The sequence below is a fragment of the Carassius auratus genome, unplaced genomic scaffold (genome assembly GCF_003368295.1).
Source record: "Carassius auratus strain Wakin unplaced genomic scaffold, ASM336829v1 scaf_tig00214556, whole genome shotgun sequence".
In the NCBI taxonomy this organism is placed as follows: Eukaryota; Metazoa; Chordata; class Actinopteri; order Cypriniformes; family Cyprinidae; genus Carassius; species Carassius auratus.
In genome coordinates, this window is record NW_020527707.1 from 19,194 (window position 1) to 40,577 (window position 21,384).

Sequence of the window (21,384 nt, forward strand, 5' to 3'; positions counted from 1 at the left end):
TAAATAAATGCAAATGACTGGATCTTGAGATGTTCATAAGAAGAGAAAGAAAAAACAAACTGAAACATGGCAGGTGGAGCAACATGCAGTATGACAGATCTAGACTGGAGAAATGGTCATATGAACCACTTTTGTGGCACTGTTTTCGGAGCTTGACAGTTTCAGTTGTCATTAACTTCAAAAACCTCATCCATGGTGTTTCACTGAAAGAATGTCAAACAAGTAAGAATGATATGGAATAACATTAACACAGTTAAAGTAAAAATGTAGTACAGCTGAATTTAAATACAAAAATAAATACAAATGTAGTTCAGGAAGATTGTCCCTCAGTTTTCTCTCAGGAGAGGACAGCTGACAAACTGTTTGGTGGATTTTGCTATTGCTGTTTACATCAATATTCAATGTTAGCATGTCAACATGAACTTCATCCTTTGACTTGCTTCAGATAAAAGTGTCCACCGCAATTTCAACACTGACATTTTAATATCATTAATCACTAAACGTTGAGGTTCCAAGTTATTGTTTTTTTTTTTTTGTGAAAATGTGTTCACTTGTTTTTTTTTTTTTTGCTAAAAGATGCAAATTACTTATTTGTGTGTTTGTGTGTGTAGACATTTTTCCAGCACCAGTCAAAGTGAAAAGTGGGAGGGGAGACAGTATCATGTGACTGATATAAAATTAAACTAATGTGTTTATCTCAGGGAAAACATTCATTCAAACTTCCTCAAATGAAAGCAGAAAGAATCACAAACCACCTGAAATGAACATGAGGGACTTCTACAAGAGTCTGTGTTTTTTACTGGGTAAGTAAAACACAATCTGTTTAATATCTTAATGACCTTCAGTCTGCTTTCACCTTCATCTTTCAGACAGAGAAAGACTTAATAATCATTCTGAGTTTCTCATTTTAAGGCTTTTTCTCAGTTCAAACAATGGCAGAAAAAGAAGGTGAGATTTTGTGAATTATACTCTATTTATTTTTTTGTTAGTGAGTTTATATCCAAACATATGGTGAAAACCCATGGGCTTAAATAGTCCAGCAGGGCTTTAAATAATTGTATCAGTTTTTCATTTGAACACATTCCAGTGAATGTAGCAACATGGGGAACCACTGTTCAGTCGACAACATATGACCAATACTGGTATGTCCAATACGCTCTGGATGGGTTGAGCAACATCTGTAGTTGTACTGCATGGCAAACTGACCCGTGGTGGAGACTTGATCTGATGAAGACGTACAGTGTGAACAGAGTAACCATCACTAACAGAGGCGACTGCTGTGAAAGCAGGATAAACGGAGCAGAGATTCGGATTGGGAATGTTTCTTCAAATGTTTCCAGCAACCCAGTGTGAGTCTCTCTGATTTATTCTTATATTGTGATTTTGGTCAGTCGGTCAGTAGCTTCATAAACGTACAGGGGATCTGTTATGTGGGTTGGGTTCTGTGTTCTCTGTGCTTTCAGGCTTTCAAGGGGCACACATGTATCTGCAAATCCTACAAAATCACATATAAATTGACAAACTGTAAAATATAACACGCTGAGAGAGCCCTCCGTTATGAACACTAAAAAGACTGTGCGCCAGAGCTCAATCAGTTAAACGGTTTAAAAAGTCATTTATTTATTTATTTTCAGTAATTTATCAAAATATTAGGTTTGCTGCATTGTTAAAATAAGCTACTTGTATAAATAAATTGTTTTAAACACTGTAAACATAGCTATGATATTTTAGTTCCCCTCACACTACAACAAATCCTTTCAATTAACAGTAGTCTATTTAAAAAAGAACAATAATAAAAAATAGCCTATAAGAAGTTTTAGCAACATAAACGAAAAGCCAAAACAAATTCTGAAACCAACGTAAATGAAACCAACGTTGGGTCTCTCATTCGACACAAAATCAAATGTTTTCGTATTTGCAATGTATTGATATTTGATTATTATTTATTATAAAATAGCAAAGCTTAACTTTGTGCATGCATGCAGCGCCAGTGTAATCACTTAGATTTTTTTATATCTAACATTGGAAGTAACTTCTCCTTTTACCCATAAGGATAATCGGAATTGTAAATGCTTTGCCTTTATTTGGGTAGATTCACAATAAAAACAAATCTTAGGATGCCGCTTTCAGCTGTCTGGTTTCGTTTCACGGTAGCACAAGTAAAAATATATTTCTCGTATAGGCCTATTTATTTGCTATAAATAACCTAGCTTTGTTATGTTGGAGAAGTGCTGCGGGTGTGTGATCTGATATGAAGACCATGTGAATCTTCATGTTCTGTTGATTGCTGTTTTTTGCGCATGTAAACTTAATCCCTGGGAAACAAATGTTAGTAATAATCGTTTAACGAGCGTCGGTTGTCTGTTAGGAAAAATAACTGAAATGAACATCCCTAATGCGGTACCTGTCAAGCAGGCAACCTTCTTTACAGTCTGACTACGCCACACCCTGATGATGGCATCCCCAAACAAACAAACCACCAAAACAATGAAGAAATGCGTATTAATTACAAGGAAACAATGGCTGGCTTGGTCCCTTTTGTGTTCAATCATGTTAGTTGCCAGCCTCATTAAACAGCATAGCATAATCAACTCAAACATAGCTAGAAAATATAGAGTATGCTCAACTATCCCACAGCTCATTGACATATAAAGACAAAAGGTAAACATTCCGTTGCTAAGGACAGAAAAAGTATTTTAAAACATGTTGCAATACAGATATGAAACACTCAATGGAAAATGTGCATATGTACACTCTTTGGACAATAAACTGCACTACATCCGATTACTATGCTCAACTCAGAGGACTGTAAGAGACTGTAGTGTTTTTGTGTTCACGGAAACATGGCTTATCAACAGCGTTCCAGACTGCGCTATTCAGCTCAACCAGCTGACGTGCTATCGAGCGGACAGAGCTCTCGTCGGGGGAGGAAAAACCCACGGTGGCGGGCTTTGTTTTTACATCAATGACGCGTGGTGCCGCAATGCTTTTGTCATCTGAAAACACTGCTCACCCCTGGTGGAGTTTATGATTATTAAGTGCCGGCTGTTCTATCTACCGAGGGATTATACAGCCATATTGCTCGTTGCTGTTTACATTCCTCCAAACTCCAAAAACAGCAATAGGAACGATGCACTAAATGAATTGTACCAGCACATTAGTGAGTAGCAGACAGCACACTCTGATGCTTTTCTCATTATAGCTGCGGATTTCAACCATGCAGACTTAAAGACTGTTTCCAAAAAATACACCAACTTTCCAACAAGAGGTAAAAACATTTTGGACTTTGTTTACACCACACAGCTCTTCCACTCCCCCACCTTGGTGCCTCGGACCACATCATTGTCATGCCTGCATACAGACCGCTCATTAAAGTCACCAAACCAGTTCACAAACAAATAAATGCGCAAGTGTGGCCAGAAGGGTCATCAGATGCTCTTCAAGACTGCTTTGACAATACTGACTGGAATATGTTTAAGCAGGTTGCCACCACTGACGTCCAGGAGTACTCAGAGACTGTCACTGCCTACATCAACAAGTGTATTGATGATGTAACAGTCACAAAAACCATCACTGTGCGGGTCAACCAGAAGCAGTGGATGACAAGGGAGTTCTGCAGATTCCTGAAGACACGGAACACTGCCTTCAGAGCTGGAGATAAGGTGAGCCTGAGGACAGCTAGGTCCAACCTGTCCCGCGGCATCAGAGAGGCTAAGAGACAGTACTCCAGGAGGAGAACCCATCAATTCAGTAACAGCAGAGACTAGGAGCCTGTGGCAGGGGATACAGACCATTACGGACTACAAGCCCCCACCGCAGACCTGTGACAGCAACATCTCTCTGCTGAATGAGCTGAACACCTTCTTCGCTCGCTTTAAGCAACAAAACAGCACCACTGCACAGAAGACTCCACCTCCTCCCGGCGACCAGGTGATGACGCTGACCCCAGACAGCGTGAAGAGATCCCTCAACAGGTTCAATGCACACAAAGCTCTGGGTCCTGACAACATCCCTGGGCATGTACTGAGAGACTGTGCAGCAGAACTCACTGATGTCTTCACAGACATTTTCAACATCTCACTGAGTCAGGCAGCTGTTCCCACATGTTTTAAAACTACCACCATCATTCCAGTCCCGAATAAGTCATCTCCATCCTGCTTCAATGACTACCATCCTGTTGCACTTACTCCCATCCTCATGAAGTGCTTTGAACAGCTAGTCATATGGTATCAAGTCTGCCCTCACCCCTCCTTTGACCCCTTCCAGTTTACATATCGGTCCTCTCGCATACAGACAAAAAGGACTCATATGTCAGAATGCTGTTCATACACTTCAGTTCAGCATTCAACACAATCATACCTCAACAGCTCATTTACAAACTGGTCCAGCTGGGACTCAACTGTCCAAATCGTACTGATTTGCCGCTAGTTCACCAAATCGTACTGAATCATTTGAACGCGCTCACAACAGACACGGAACAGAAGACAGGAGAGCGCACACTCAGCATGTTCCTGTGGAGATAGTGAGCAGCACCAAGTTCCTGGGTGTGCACATCACAGAGGACCTCTCCTGGACCGACAACACAGCAGCACTGGCCAAGAAATCACAGCAACGTCTTTACTTCCTCCGCAAACTGAGGAGAGCCAGAGCCCCACCCCCCATCATGTAGACCTTCTACAGAGGCACTATCGAGAGCATCCTGTCGATCTGAATCACTGTGTGGTATGGCGCCTGCAATGCGTCATGCCTGAAGACTCTACAACCGCATAGTGAGAGCAGCTGAGAAGATCATTGGTGTCTCTCTCCACTCCCTCCAGGACATTTATGGAACCCATCTCACCAGTAAAGCCCACTGCATCACAGCTGATCCCACACACCCGTCACACAGCTTCTTCAGTCTGCTGCCATCAGGGAGGAGACTGCGGAGTCTTCAGGCCAGGACCAGCAGACTGAAGGACAGCTTCATCCATCAGGCAGGAAGCTGAACTCGCTCCTGAACTTGTAACTCTTAACCCTAAACAAACTATAATAGCTGGCAGAAATCAAACAATCAAATACTATTGAATTCTAGGGCTGTCAAAATGGCTGAAAATCTAAATTTGAATTTATTTCTGAAATATTAGCAAAATTCTAATTGTGAGCTCAATAATAAATTATAAACAAAATCAAAGTGACAGTGAACGTGAAAGTGACATGGCATACAGCCAAGTGTGGTGACCCATACTCAGAATTTGTGCCCTGCATTTAACCCAAAGTGCACACACAGCAGTGAACACACACACCTTGGACACTCACCCGGAGCAGTGGGCATATTTTATTGAAATTAAATACCATTCTATTAATATCATAACTTTTCAAACAATTGTTCTTAAATAAAATAGCATTTCCTTAATGTGCATAAGTGCATAAAACTGTGTATTGACTGTGTATTGTGTAGGTGCATCAGTAACATGAGGAAACCTGCGTCAGCAGATAATGTGTAATGTGTAATGTTTGTACTACATAAAAATAAAATAGCAAACTGCCATTCAGAAACACCTATTCATCCCTCGTCATAAGACTTGCCCGTTTATGGGCACTGTTTATTCACATTAAACATTTAAAGTAAACATTTTCAAACTTACGTTGCACACTGCAGTCTCCATGCTCACAGCGTCCCAAACTCAAATAATTTTTTATATTTATTTAGATTTAGATTTTCATTGTCTGACTCTCTGGGATTTCAGTATGGAGTTAAAGGTTAGGATTAGAAATACGGTAGAATTATATCACATTGTGAGTATAAATTAGCACCTTTTTGTTTTCTTGTGGTATGTGATAGAGCGTTTGGACACAGAAGCGATGACACGCCATTTCTCTCTGAACCGTCACACAGTCTAAACTTTAAGAAAAAAAAGAAGAAGATAAAAGTAGAAAAACTTTATTTATTATAATAAATAATAGTAATAATAATGCTTCATTGTAATGACAAATAATTTCACATTTGCTTAGCTGCAAAATAATACTACTAATACTGCTAATAATGAATAAAAATAATGCAAATCATCATGTATGGCACATAAGTTGGACGAAATATTGAATTATATAAAGTATTTATTCTGTTATAAAAGAAAGAGTTAATCATCACTCTTTCGTCTTTCTCCAGATGTGCTGTAGTTTCTACTATCCCCGCAGGAGCTACTTACAGCTACTCGTGTCATGGAATGGAGGGACGTTATGTTTTTGTCAATATTCCTGGAACTTCAAGGATTCTTACTCTCTGTGAAGTTGGAGTCTATGTGATTTTTCCAGGTAAAAAAAAATTCAGAGCTATTAACAATCTGGTCTAAACACTTTCCATGCAAATTTGACTTTTTAAAGGTCCCGTTTTTCGTGCTTTTTTGAAGCTTTGATTGTGCTTAGAGTGTGCAATATAATATGTGTTCATGTTTCGCGTGTAAAAAAACAGTATTTTTCACACATTTCACCTATCTATATACCGCTGTTTTCACTGTCATAAAAAACGGGCTGATGACTTCCTTGTTCTATAAAGTCCCTCCTTCAGAAACACGTAACGAGTTCTGATTGTGCCAGTGGTGATTTGACAGCAGCTTAGAGCATGCTGCCCTCCTGGAGACGCGATTGGGCTAGTTTTGAGAAACAAGTGGGCAGGATTTGGTTTGAAAACCTGGCAATCATGATCTGAACCATAGACAGTAAAAGAATGCACGTGCTGGAGATGTACTTACTCTATAATCACAGGAGCGTTTTTACTGACGAGATGCGCATAAAAATCGCATTCGATTTTGTTGCACAGCCCTAACATCTAGTTAACAAAGCTAAACAGCGTTGCCCTTTGTGTAATAAGTTACAGAAACTGTTAAACGCACCAACTTAAATAATAAAATACACTTACCGGTTGTGGTCCATAAATAACGCCTTCTCCAGACAAAGAGGGAACTGCTCCATCTTTAAAGAATAATCTTTGTGCGAATCCGGCAATAAACTGATTGAGATTGAGGAAGCTCGCTGTCCTCAGCAAAATGTGCTGCGAATAGATTTACATGTGGATTATAATTTTGGGAACCGAGTAAAACATAAATTTTAACCATTGATCTCTAAGTACAGCATCCCTAGGAAGCCCAAACAAATGTGATTGGAAATGAAAATGAAATGAAAAAATAACAGCGTTTTGACGACATGGCGACACAAACGCACCCGTTCCTCTTCTCCGTTGGTGTGCAACAAGACCACTCCCCCTTTTTGTGTATTCCTGTTGGTAGAGGTTAGTCAAAAAACTGTTTTAGTGACATCATTACTGCAGGAACTAGAGGGATCTAGTCTAAATGGGTCGTTTTTTGTAGGCGAATTCTGTTAAATAAAATATCTCGCTTGGCATTGAGCTTTGAACTGTAGAATTTTACATATATTATTTATACTCTAACAACAACATTATACACTAACTAAAGTTTAAAACATGGGATTCATGAAGAATGGGACCTTTAAGATATTCTTATTTCATTAAAGTGGTTTTTAATATAGTTCCAAATAAATGAGTCAGTCCCAGCTGGTAAAGTCATCATCACGTCACTGCAGCTGTCGTTACTCCTGAGACAGGATACACATTCACATTGACTGGACCTGCTTGGAATAAAAGCTTTTATAATGTTATTTGAGCATATCACAACATTTATGGGTCAGTTCATGTCAGATTTTGTTGCTAATTTTAAATGTTATTTAAATGCATGTGTGGCAGGCAGTTTTTGAGTTTTCAGAATCAGAATCAGAATGAGCTTTATTGACAGGTATGTTTACACATACAAGGAATATGTTTTCATGATAGAAGCTCTACAGTACAACAGAATGACAGCGACAGAACAAAAAACACATAATAAAATAATAAAAAATACAAAAAGTAGGCAAGGAATGACAATATACAAATTGACAATTGTATGCAGCTATATTACACAAAGCAGTCATGTATGTACAGGTACATTATGTGCAAAATTTAAGTGTACACTAAGGATGTGTGATAGATAAATAACTGTATGTGTATATAAATTTAAAGTGTAGTGTGTTCCACAGTTATTATCAGTTGTTCATTAGATATCAGTTGTTCATTAGATGTATTGCCTGAAGGAAGAAACTGGTCCTGTGTCTGGTTGTTCTGGTGCTCAGTGCTCTGTAGCGTCGACCAGATGGCAACAGTTCAAAGAGGGAGTGTGCTGGATGTGAGGGGTCCAGGGTGATTTTGACAGCCCTTTTTCTCACTCTGGATAAGTACAGTTCTTGAATAGAAGGGAGGGTTGCACCGATGATTCGCTCAGCAGTCCGGACTACCCTCTGTAGTCTTCTGAGGTCAGATTTAGAAGCTGAGCTGAACCAGACAGTTACTGAAGTGCAGAGTATGGATTCAATGATGGTTGAGTAGAACTGTTTCATCAGCTCTTGTGGCAGGTTAAACTTCCTCAGCTGGCGAAGGAAGTACAACCTCTGCTGGGCCTTTTTCACAATGGAGTCAATGTGAATGTCCCACTTCAGGTCCTGAGTGATAGTGGTGCCCAGAAATCTGAATGACTCCACTGCAGTCACAGTGCTGTTCATGATGGTGAGTGGGGGGAGTGCAGGGGGGTTTCTCCTGAAGTCCACGATCATCTCCACTGTTTTGAGCGTGTTAAGCTCCAGGCAGTTGAGAGTACACCAGACAGCCAGCTCTTTAAACTCCTGTCTGTAAGCAGACTCATCCTGAATGAGGCCGATGAGTGTGGTGTCGTCTGCAAACTTCAGGAGCTTGACAGAGGAGTCCTTAGATGTGCAATCATTAGTGTACAGGGAGAAGAGCAGTGGGGAGAGAACGCAGCCCTGGGGAGCTCCGGTGCTGATTGTATGGGTGCTGGATGTGTATTTTCCCAGCCACATTAGCTGCTGCCTGTCTGTCAGGAAGCTGTTGATCCACTGACAGACGGAGGTGGGCACGGAGAGCTGATTTAGTTTGGGCAGGAGGAGGTTTGGGATGATCGTGTTGAAGGCCGAGCTGAAGTCCACAAACAGGATCCTCACATAAGTCCCCAGTGTATCTAGGTGTTGAAGAACATAATGCAGTCCAATGTTTACTGCATCGTCCACGGACCTGTTTGCTCTGTAGGCAAACTGAAGAGGATCCAGCAAGAGTCCAGTGATGTCCTTCAGGTGGGCCAGCACCAGTTTTTCAGTTGGCTTCATGACTACAGACGTTAGAGCCACAGGCCTGTAGTCATTTAGTCCTGTAATTTTGGGTTTCTTTGGGATGGGGATGACGGTGGAGCATTTGTAGCATGAAGGGACTTCGCACAGCTTCAGTGATCTGTTAAAGATCTGTGTGAAGATGGGGGCCAGCTGTTCAGCACAGGATTTCAGACAGGCTGGTGTAACACGATCTGGGCCTGGTGCTTTTTTCCTTTTCTGCTTCCGGAAGACCTGGCGCACCGCATCCTCGCTGATCTGAATTGCAGGTGTGGGGGAGAGGGGGGATGCAGGAGGTGAGAATGGTGAGAGTGCTTGATTGGAGAGGTGTTCAGGATGGGTTGCAGGAGCTGTTAATGGTGTAAACGTTTGTTTGGAGAGGCATTCAGGGCTGGATGCAGGAGTTGTGAATGGTGTGAACGGTTGTGTGGAGAGGCGTTCAGGGCAAGTGATGGGTGTTCTTTCAAACCTGCAGTAAAACTCGTTCAGATCGTCTGCCAGTCGTTGATTCTCCACAGTACTGGGGGTGGTGTCTAGTAGTTAGTAATCTCTTTCAGACTTTTCCACACTGATGCTGAGTTGTTGGAAGTGAACTGAGTCCTAATTTTTCCAGAATATTTCCTCTTTGCCACTCTGATCTCCTTTTCCAGTGTGTATTTAACCTGTCTATCTAAGACATTGTCCCCCTTCCTGTAAGCATCTTCTTTGGCCTGACAGAGCTGTCTGAGTTTTGCAGTGAACCATGGTGTGTCATTATTGTAAGTAAGATCAGACCTAGTAGGAATACACATATCCTCACAGAAACTAAAATAAAATGTTACAATCTCTGTGAGTTCATCCAGATCGGTGGCAGCAGCTTCAAAAACACTCCAATCAGTGAGGTCAAAACAAGATTGTAAATCCTGCTCTGCTTCATTAGTCCATCGTTTTACAGTCCTTAATACAGGTTTAGCTGATTTTTAGTTTATGCCTGTAGGTCGGTAAAAGATGAACCAGAAGGTCATCAGAATTTATTGTGGTGTAACAGTGATCCAATATATTACTGTCTCGTGTGGGACAAGTAACATGCTGTCTATATTTTGGCAGTTCACGGGAGAGATTGGCTTTATTAAAGCCCCCGAGAATTATTAAAACAGAGTCCAGGTGTTGTTGTTCTGTCTCTGTGATCTGATCAGCGAGTTTCTGTAAAGCCAGGCTTACGTGTGCTTGTGGAGGAATGTAAACACTGACCAGAATGAACGAGTGAAACTCCCGAGGCGGTGACAAACAGAATCCCGCCGCCACGTGATTTCCCCATTGATTCTGCTTCACGGTCCACTCTGAACAGCTGAAAGTCCGGCAGATGGAGCACGCTGTCTGGTAGGGCGTCATTCAGCCAAGTTTCCATGAAACACAGAGCAGCAGAGTGTGAGAAATCCTTATTTGTCCGAGAGAGCAGAAGTCTGACGAGCGCTCCCACTTGCTCCCCCCATCTGCGCGTCCTGAAATGTTTGATCAGCGCCGCTGCTCCTCTGATAACAACATTCAGTAAAATGTCTGAATAATTGAAATCCAGAAAAATATCTTGTGATGTGTTCTGCCGAACGTTCAGCAGTTCATCCCTGGTGAAACTGATTGCAAGATTATAACTATAGTCAGGACAAACTAACAAAAACACAAAAACATATGCAGAGCTCGTCACGGAGGCAGCCATCCTGTATCAGCACCAGAGGAGTATCTTCAAAAGATCTTCATCAGTATGACCTTTTACAGGTTAATAGTTTTCAGGATTTCTCCATTCAGGTGTATAGGACATTAAATCAGTCTAAGATGCCTGATTAAAGAAAATCTCCCCTCATAAAAGTTAGAGTATAAAATATGTCGACTAAAACCATTTCTTTACACTATGACATCTTCCAGGTAATTTGGCAACAGGAAAAAACGTCACACAGTCGTCAACCTTTGGCAGCTGGATCAGTGAACAGGCCATTGATTTCAATCCAGGATTCACACAACCGTCATCAGCATGTTCCTCAACCAATGTTCAGACTAACCCCTGGTGGAGGGTGGATCTGCGTTATATTTACAGAATAAGTATAGTCGTAATCACAAACAGACTAGACTGCTGTCCTGAACGAATAAATGGAGCGGAGATTCGCATCGGAAACTCTCTGGAGAACAACGGCAACAACAATCCCATGTGAGATCCTCTTTCAGTGGCTTAATATCCATAAAAATCCCTGAAAACACACATAAAGAAAGACTAGAAGTCTAAATAATGTTTTCTTTGATTCTCTTTAGATGCACTGTGATTTCTAGCATTCCAGCTGGTGTTTCCTCCACCTACATTTGTAACGATATTGAGGGTCGATACGTGAATCTGATCATTCCTGGAGATTCAAGGTTTCTTACTCTCTGTGAGGTGGAGGTCTATGGAGAAGGTGTGATCAAACAGATTTAATGTTTTGGGAAACTATTAACAGCTTCATTTAAAAAAAAATGCAATTTATTAGTTGAAAATGTGAAACTAAAACAGTTGCATGCTCTCAGCTTTAAGTGTTTCACTACATGAAACTCATTTGTATTTGTCACTAAACCATGTCTTATTGTATTTAATTTAATTTAATTTAATTTAATAGTCTTTTTGTTGTTATTGTTTTGCATTATGTATTTTTATTCAAGATTTTTGGGGATCACAATACAACCTCCAATAACACCGAATTCCATTCATTCTCTGTATGTTCACTCTCATGTGCCCTTTCAGGTCCTTTACTGAAGAGAACTTTCCTGAAGATGAAACTGAAGTCCAGTTGGAGTCTGTCTGATCCTGCGGTGAGAGTCCAGCTCCTGTCACAGGTGAGAGAGCTCAGGAAACACAGATATCTGAGCTCACTGAGAGCACTTTTAAGAGATCTGCTCATTTCAGCTCCAGTCTGTTTTGGTGCAACGAGGGTTTTCTGACGTGACGCTGCAATGGTCTCAACCGCCAGAACAGGAAGTGATGCGGAAGGAAGCTGCCCCAGGTGAGTGTGTTCATACAAACACTGGAAAACTGAAAAGGAATGTTGATTTTGAATTCAAATGAAAATGCATATATTACAAATGAACTGGAAAGTGATTTTTATGATGTTAATTAACTGTTTTATCGGCAGCTCAATGTGCTGTAAAAAAGAGATGATGATGATGATGATGATGATGATGATGATGGGGAAAACTAAACTCTCTTCGGATCAGCTTTGATGTTTCTTTATTTACAAACTCAAATATTCTCCAATCCTCAATGTTGATTACAATAAAGTTGTACATGAAAGCTGAAACAAACTTATTTCTAGAAAGCTGTGTTGATCAACAACAACATTTGCTTTTATGACAGTTTTGTTATTAATGATAATATATTACATGGTTCACAGCATGGGTGTAGAATACGATCTGAAGAAATCTTTTTTGATCTGGCCTGCAGGATTTCATCTGAGGTTACACACAGACTATTGTTTTGGTCAAAAACTGTGCTTAAATGTTCAATTCAATTAAATATCTTGAGTATGCAACTATTACACATTTCTTTAAGACTGTTACAACCTTCTTGTCAAGGACAACACAATAAAGTTACAGTAACTTATTTCCATTGTGGTCCTTCCTTTAAAAAAGAGAGAAGAAAATAGTCAAAAATCTGCTCACTCCCATAAAATAACAAACAGATCAACAATTCCTTATACATTTTAAGACATCCTATCTAAGAATAGTCTCTTCACCCTTATTTCTAAAAAAAAAACCTAAACATTAGTTGAAGTCCAATTTTACTTCTGTATTTTGACGTACTTCCTAGGAAAAATTAATACTGAATGAGGAAAGCAGAGGGCTTGGTTTGTTTGATTTTTTTCCTCCACGCGCTGTCAATGCTGACGGGGCACTGACAGTTGGAGGGGTGTGTTTAGGCTCATGCCTTAGGGTCAGTCTGACATCATCTCAAAAGGTCCAACATTTTAGAGTATTTCATATTTTTTTTTATTTTATGTATACTTTAATTCCTTAATATCTAAAGGCAGCATATTCCATTCTTTTGCACCTAAATATTTAAACGACCTTTGACCATACAGTGTCCTGTATCTCGATAAATTAATATCCATAATGCACTGTCTGGTAAAATGATCATGTCTTACATTAATAATAGTCCACATCCAATAATAGTTAGTTTCAAAACAAACAGACAGAAATCAGTTCATCAGGTTTTCAGATCAACAGCAGTTCAGACTTTGAAAAGACAATGAAGAAAAGCCGAGCGGATATGGTGGAAGAAGAAACTTAAAATTCGCTATAGCTTCTAAAAATCAGAATCAGAATAAGTTTTATTGCCAGGTATGTTCACACATGCGAGGAATTTGTTTTCGTGACAGAAGCTCCGCAGTGCAAAATAATGACAGCAACAGAAAAAAAAAAAAACACAATAAGGAATAAAAAAAAAAAAATACAAATTGCATTTGCTGTCTGAAAGCATTTCACTGGGAATCTGACTGGGGGGACAGCCTTCATGTTTTTAATGTGAAACTAGCCACAGGTAGAAAGAAATCAATATCAGGAAGGCGATTAGCACATCCTCAAGCAATGCAGAGGTCAGACAGATTCGGCCACAATATCAAAAAGATACTATGTCTACTTTTGAAGCAATTGATAGCAAAATTTTGGAAGAAATAGTGCAGCAACTAAAATCATCAACCTGTTGTCTTAACACACTTGCCACATCTTTTTTCAAAAGTGTTCTTAACTGTTTAGAAGCAGATCTTTTAGAAGTGGTGAACGCCTCACTTCTTTCTGGGGCATTTCCAAACTCCCTAAAAACTGCAGTTGTAAAGCCCCTCCTGAAAAAGAGCAATCTTGATAACACAATTTTGAGCAATGTTAGACCAATATCTAATCTTATTTTTATAGGCAAAATTAGAGAAAAGGTTGTTTTTAATCAGCTGAACAAATACTTAATCTCAAATGGATACCTGGACAATTTTCAATCTGGTTTCCGACCACATCACAGCACAGAGACAGCACTCATTAAGATAATAAGTGATATTCGCTTAAATTCTGACTTTGCAAAATATCGGTGCTGGCATTGCTAGATCTCAGTGCTGCGTTTGACATAGGGCTGTGCAAAAAATCGAATGTGATTTTCACTCGCATCTCATCAGTAAAGATGCTCCTGTAATTAGAAGTATATCTCCAGCATGTGCGTTCAGATCAGGGTTGCCAGGTTTTCAAAACAAATCCTGCCCATTTGCATCTCAAAACTAGTCCAAAACTAGCCCAATCGCATTTCCAGGAGGTTCCCTGATAAAAATTGCCTAGTTTGACACTGTCGATCATAACATACTACTAGAGAGACTGGAAAACTGGGTCGGGCTTTCTGGGATGGTACTCAAATGGTTCAGATCATACTTAGAAGGGAGAGGCTATTATGTGAGTCTAGGAGAGCATAAGTCTAAGTGAACATCCATGTCATGCAGAGTCCCACAAGGGTAAATTATTGCACCGCTCTTGTTTAGCCTGTATATGCTCCCACTAAGTCAAATAATGAGAAAGAACCAAATTGCCTATCACAGCTATGCTGATGATACCCAGATTTACCTAGCCTTATCTCCAAATGACTACAGCCCCATTGACTCCTTCTGACAATGCATTGATTAAATTAGTAGTTGGAGGTGCCAGAACTTTTTTCAGTTAAACAAGGAAAAAACTGAAGTCATTGCATTTGGAAACAAAAATGAAGTTTTTAGTATGAATGCATACTTTGACTAGTGGTCAAACAACTAAAAAACAACTAAAAGTCAGGAATCTTGGTGTGATTCTGGAGACAGACCTCAGTAATCATGTCAAAGCAGTAACTAAATCAGCATACTATCATCTAAAAAACATTGCAAGAATTAGATGTTTTATTTCCAGTCAAGACTTGGAGAAACTTGTTCATGCCTTTATCACCAGCAGGGTGGACTATTGTAATGGGCTCCTCACCAGCCTTCCCAAAAAAGCATTAGACAGCTGCAGCTTATCCAGAACATCTGAGCATATCATACCAGTCCTCAGGTCCTTACACTGGCTTCCAGTTACATTTAGGATTGATTTTAAAGTACTTTTACTCGTATATAAATCACTCAAAGACCTAGGGCCAAAATATATTGCAGATATTCTCACTGAATATAAACCTAAGAGAGCACTCAGATCATTAGGATCGAGTCAGTTAGAAATACCAAGGGTTCACACAAAACACAGTGAGTCCTCCTTTAGTAAAACCAAGATGGCAGCATGTCTACGTTTGTGTGTGGCACGTTTTAGCTTGTCTTAAATTTATGTCAAAGATAATTTTTACTTGTTTTATGTTTCTACTTTTTACCTATGGAGTTCGCCGTCTTATGTTAAGACAAACCGGGGATTGTTTGTTGATCGCGTGTGGTTTTATATCTCCACCAACGGAAGAGATTGTTGATCGTGCTGGGATATCTTTATCTTTACTAACGAAGGGAAGACGCCGACCCACTGGATTAAATGTATTAGGCTCTACTTCGCTAAGGAAAGTGCTTATTTCATCAACGCTTGTGGCCTCGTGAATAAACTAGCGTTTTTGAAAAATCGGTCGCTGTTTGTTGTTCTGGCACTGATCCTTTTCTGTTTGTTTTTGTTTAGATTTTCTTTCTGTGCGGGACTCGGTTTGACGTCAGCGTGGATCCCTCTTTTTTGCATCATGGTGTCGGGCAGCGCTCTGTGAAAAGATTTGGAGTACCACAAGACTACACGTCAGCAAAGAAACCTTCATATTTTTATTTTATTTTGGTTGTCGGCTCAGTTGGACTTTGAAAGGAAAGTCCGGTTCGTTTCATCTAATTGCGCGGCTCTGGTGGCATTTCTGGTTGTGATACTCTACCAGGGAAACAGCAGCGACAGGTATGAATCAGATTTTTCGTCATATAACGATATTTTTTTAACTTTAAAATGGACAAACTGGACAGGGATTGGTACACAGCAAAAAGTCCAGTGTTAAATTAACTCTCACAGAGTTGATTTCAACACTTTCTTCAGAGTTTATATAGCTCCACACTCTCCGGAGTTAAAATAACACTTTCAAAATAGTTAAATATTTAACACAATGCCGGAGTTCCTAATTTGACTCCAAAAAAAGTGTTAAAATAACATTAAAAGGGATACAGAAAACCACACTGTTCAGAGTTGCATGTTTTAGGTAGTTAAATCTGCACAGTCTCCAAAGATATACAAAATAGTGTTAAATAAACAACAGCACACAAAATATTTGCCAATGACTTGTTTATTTGTAATTCCCACCTCTTAAATATGAAATCAACTGTTGACTGTCTGGGTGCTCTTTTTATCAAATAAATTTGCATTCTGTCATCATCATACTGCTCTCAAATCTCTAACCCTGGGAGACTCCATTTTACTTTCATCAATGTTATACACTGTTGTCTGCAGGAATGTGTAAAAAAGTTCAGAAATGCACCATCATAGGACAAATTTAAAACAAAATGTGCCTTGAAAAGTTCATCAAATGCTCCAAGGAAGCGGTTTGCCTGGCATGGGATGAGATGCTTATCCAAGATGATGTAGAAGCACTCAGTCTTGCTTTTCTGGCGTCCAACAGCAAGGAGGTAGGGATGCTGATGCTGGATGTTGTTGAGGGGCTCCTCCAAACTGCAGCATGACTAAAATTAAAAATGAACATTGGATATTAGACACAAACATAATGTCCAGTTAGAAAAAACAACAGTATAAAAGTGACTGTTCAAAGAAACTCAACGGCTGAATGATTTTAAATCTCCATGTTAGAGCAAACCAAAACACAATATTAAAATGTCAATACCTTATGAAAGATTAAAAGTCTTTCAGCAGCATCACATGGACTGTTTTTGAAGACTTCAATCCTCCTGGTGATGGTGGAAGGAGATGTATCAGTTAAAGAAGGGATGCCATTTCCCGGTCGTAAACTAGAGACGAAATTCACATGAAGAAAAAACAAAACAAAAAAAACAACAACACATGAATTATTCTAAACCTTCTAATTAAATATTTTAAGTTGAAGAATAGAAAGCATTTTAAACATTCACCTGGTTAATGTAGTGTTTTTAAAGATTTTATGTAGTGCAAGTTATTTATTTGTTAATCCGGAAAACATCCAATCTCATAGGTTCTGAAGTTCCTAATTTTTTTTTTTTTTTTTCATCAAAACAAAATATATTGTAACTGTAACTGCAAATATAGCAGATGTGTAAAAACAAGCAAATCAAATACGACTTACTTGTCTCATGAAGTTCACTTCCTTCAGGACATTCTGCTGAGAGCAAAAACTGACTAATCTGTGCTGTTGAAGTAAGATGCTTGGTGTCTTTATTGACATTTGGCCTGAAGAATGTGTCCCTCTTCTGAAGCAGCCTGGAGGATGTCTGGGTGTCAAACAGGAGAGTGAAGTCTTGACCAATCTTTAAGAAGATATTAAACTATAAACAATATTCTCAAATTGCATTCTTGTGAAAACATGTTATTCCAAACTTACCAGGCCTTTTGTATCTATGAATCATGGGAAGGTGGAGAGGATATCAACACTAGAGCCTGGATCTTTAATAAGCTCTTGGTGATGCTGAAAGGTCTCTCTCATCTTTTGGAATATTAGGGAATTCTCTGTGGTTTGGCTGAGCAAAGAAATGGCCTCTCTGCAAGAACTCCCATCAAGTTGCCCTTCAATATTAGTAGCGTTTTGGCATGAGGGCTGTCTAGTGGCAAAGATCCTCGTCTAATCTAACTGTGGACTGTTTTCATATGCCAAGCAATGTATCCTATGTTGCTTGCAGCATCATAAAAGTGTTCCTTAAAAGAATCACATTTCTATGTCAGATATCGATATCATAACATTGCAATTATAACATGAAAGGGTCATGCAGACGATGACTTACGTAGCCTTTCTTGGAATATGGATCTTTGAGGGAACACTATCACTATGCCAAGAGCATACTGTTCTCTGATAGCTTAAGTAGGGAGTTGCCTAAGAGAAGATATCAAATTGGTCTTAAATTATACAATGGTCATGCAGCTAATTTATATATATATATATATATATATATATATATATATATATATATATATATATAAAGTTAATAATTATAAATTAAAATAAAAAATGACCTTGGTGATTCATGAATTAACACAGACTCAAAGGGGTTAATTTTTTTTTAAATATATTTTGGATAATTTTCATTTCTGGGTGAACAGAACCTTTAGGACACAAAAGGACATAAAAAGCTTTGTTCTAACCTGTTTTGCAGACAGTGCAGATGTGTCCTCTTTTCTTTGTCTCTTGTTAGGGACCTCATGAAAGATTACAGTCGATGCACTTGAACTGTTGCTTTTGTCAGACTTCTCAGATATAGAAGACAAAGAGTTTGAAAATTCTAAATAAAGTATTAAAATATTACAAATATTGTGATGACCAGCACAAGAATCAGAAATAGCCAATTTATCATATTTATCCAGAGTTGCTTGATAACACAACATAAACATTCAATAAAGCTCACCATCATTTGAGAAAACAGTCAGCACCACATTGCCTTGTCCAATGAGGTCGCTGAATATTTCTGCATCGACTTCTGTCCCTGTTGCATCCTTGTATGTAACTTTTGCATTAGGTGGCACGCAAAATTTCTCAATGACTGAAAAAAGAAAAAAATATTTAAGTTGACGCCCTTTCTTGCTTCACAACAAATATCTGATCCGAAAACATGTTTTTTTTATGATGCAAGCAAAATGTAAATATGATTTTTTTTTATTTATTAATACATACCCTTCTACAGAAAATTATGTGATAAAGGCAAATACAGAAATGAGGCAACAACACAATACACAGAATTTATCAGATTTTAATCAAATTCTTAGTTATTTTAAAGGAGTAAGAAAAAAAAACAACCTTTGACGTGAAATTGCATAAAGTTAAACCTCTCTTAAATGCAGTCCCGCTTCACATACTTCTGCTGTTCGTGCTGTTCGTACAGTAACTTAGCTAGCTAACGAAGCTAATCACGTTGACGATGGCAATAAACGAGGCTTTGTAAAAGATCGCTCGTTCTATTAATTCGGTAAAGCATATTAATTAGAGACCAAGCTTGAGCGTAAACCGCTGCCACGATGTACGTTAACTTGAAATGTGGAAGCGAACGCACACAGTGCTCCATAGCACGTTATGCTGTACATTCTCTACTGAATAAGCACCAATCATAAATGTAAAAGTATGATTAAATTTATCTTACCTTTCAAAGCCACACGAGGATAATGGCGACGTCTTCATGGATTTCACCAGCGACGATTGGAAATGCGTGGGCGGAGTCTAATTACGTCCCTGTTGAGTTTGTTTAACACTGATGATCAACTCTGTGAAATAACTCAAACACCAAACACCATTTTACTCTGAATGTGTTAAAATTACTCTTTGGGTGTTGAAATCAACTCGGAAATGTTTAACACAGAAAATTCAACTCTCCAATTTTTGCTGTGTATATATACAAACTTTAACGTTCTCTCGGACTGCCGTTTGAAGTCACTGCTTTCAAACTTGGTGTACGAGGACTCTATAGTTTCTGTTCAAACACATAAGGAGCAGTATCTTTAACTGTTCCACTTGTTTGAATTTTTCTGTTGGAAATGCAAGTGAAACATTAAGGCGTCGGAGTTTTATAGTTCTCATGTTACTGATATCAGGAAATGTATTACCAAATCCTGGTCCTTTGACACTTCCCTAACGTTCAAAGTTCCTGCTGATTTTAAATCTAGATCAGGACTAGGTTTTATTCATATGAATGTGAGAAGCCTACTTCCTAAGTTGGACTTGGTGCGTATCTGGGCAAAAAATACCAGTGCTGATATTATAGTAATATCCAAAACATGGCTAAAAAAAAAACAGTTTCATATAATGCCATAGATATTGATGGTTATACTGTTTATAGGACTGATAGACCAAAAAGGGGAGGGGGGGTAGCAATTTATGTTAAGGACAGTTTCGAAGTTACTGTGTTGCTCTCTGAGTCAGTAGTTAAAAAGTATGAATTTGTTAGCTTTAAATCTTATCGTTTCCAAGACTTTACATCTTACTGTAGTTGGTTGCTACAGACCCCCATCAGCTAGTACTGATGCCATTTCCTCTCTGATGCACTCGGTGACTTCTCTGAACTACAAGGAGCTTGTTCTTCTGGGTGATTTTAATGTGAACTGGCTACAGTCAGTATCTGATTGTTTCAAAGCAATTTGTGACTCTTTAAATCTCTTTCAGCTAGGTGAGACACCTACTAGACCTAACTTGAAGGATTACAAAAAGTCCACATTAATTGATCTTATTTTAGCAATTTGCCTCATAAGTACTCTTTGGCCTCTGTATATGCTAATGATGTTAGTGATCACTGCGTCATAGCCATAGTCAGAGATACCAAATTACCTAAGCATAAAACACGTATTATCACTAGACGATGTACACGACACTTTAATGAGCAAGCCTTTCTTTTTGATGTAGCACGCTATGATTGGGACAGGATTTTTCTTATTCCCGATGTTGAGTCTGCCTGGAAATACTTTTACGATGGATTCCTATAAATCATAAACAGGCATGCACCTTTTAAAAAATTCAGTGTTAAAGGTAGGGATAATCCCTGGTTTTCTGAAGCCCTTTCTGTCCAAATTCGTGAGCGGGATGTTGCTTGGGCAAAAGCTAGACAATCTGATGTTGGCTCCGATTGGATCCATTTTAGGCAGCTCCGGAATAAATGCACGGTTGCTATTAGAAAAGCAAAGGCTGATTATTTTATTGAAAATACTACTATTAACTCAAATAATCCCAAGAAATTTTGGCAGAATATAAAACTGATATCAGGTAGTAAAAACAAGTCTAGCTTTCCTTCATGTATTAAAATGGATTCCATTAGCATATCATATAAAGAACATATGCTCAATTGCTTTAATAAGCATTTTGTTGCCTTTGGGTTTCTATTTGAATCACAAAATTTTACAGGCTCTGACTCTGATTTTATTAATGCAGAAAGTCATCTAGAAAAGGAAGAGTTTAGATTTAAACAAATTAAGAGCACTGACGTTTATAAAGCACTCTGTTTGCTTGACATAAACAAATCCTCTGGTCCTGATTGTGTGGAGCCTGTGTGTCTGAAACTAGCAGCAGAT

The 21,384-nt window shown here is 38.9% G+C and overlaps 1 protein-coding gene across 1 annotated transcript; it reads left to right on the forward strand.

Annotated features, from left to right (window-relative positions):
• Nucleotides 1–932: 932 nt before the first annotated feature.
• On the forward strand, nt 933–16,306 carry LOC113092307 (uncharacterized). The gene is made up of 8 exons (XM_026257889.1): nt 933–948; nt 1,088–1,349; nt 6,146–6,291; nt 11,101–11,380; nt 11,482–11,621; nt 11,945–12,036; nt 12,107–12,203; nt 15,847–16,306. The coding sequence occupies exons 1-8, from the start codon at nt 933–935 to the stop codon at nt 15,873–15,875; spliced, it is 1,062 nt and encodes a 353-aa protein (XP_026113674.1). The 3' UTR covers nt 15,876–16,306.
• Nucleotides 16,307–21,384: the final 5,078 nt, after the last annotated feature.

What these genes read in the sequence shown, in the direction of transcription:
- LOC113092307 (XM_026257889.1), top strand. An exon ending in AATGTTTCCAGCAACCCAGT is followed by an intron (nt 1,350 to 6,145) that starts GTGAGTCTCTCT and finishes GTCTTTCTCCAG; the next exon opens with ATGTGCTGTAGTTTCTACTA. An exon ending in GCGGAAGGAAGCTGCCCCAG is followed by an intron (nt 12,204 to 15,846) that starts GTGAGTGTGTTC and finishes GTTTTTGTTTAG; the next exon opens with ATTTTCTTTCTGTGCGGGAC.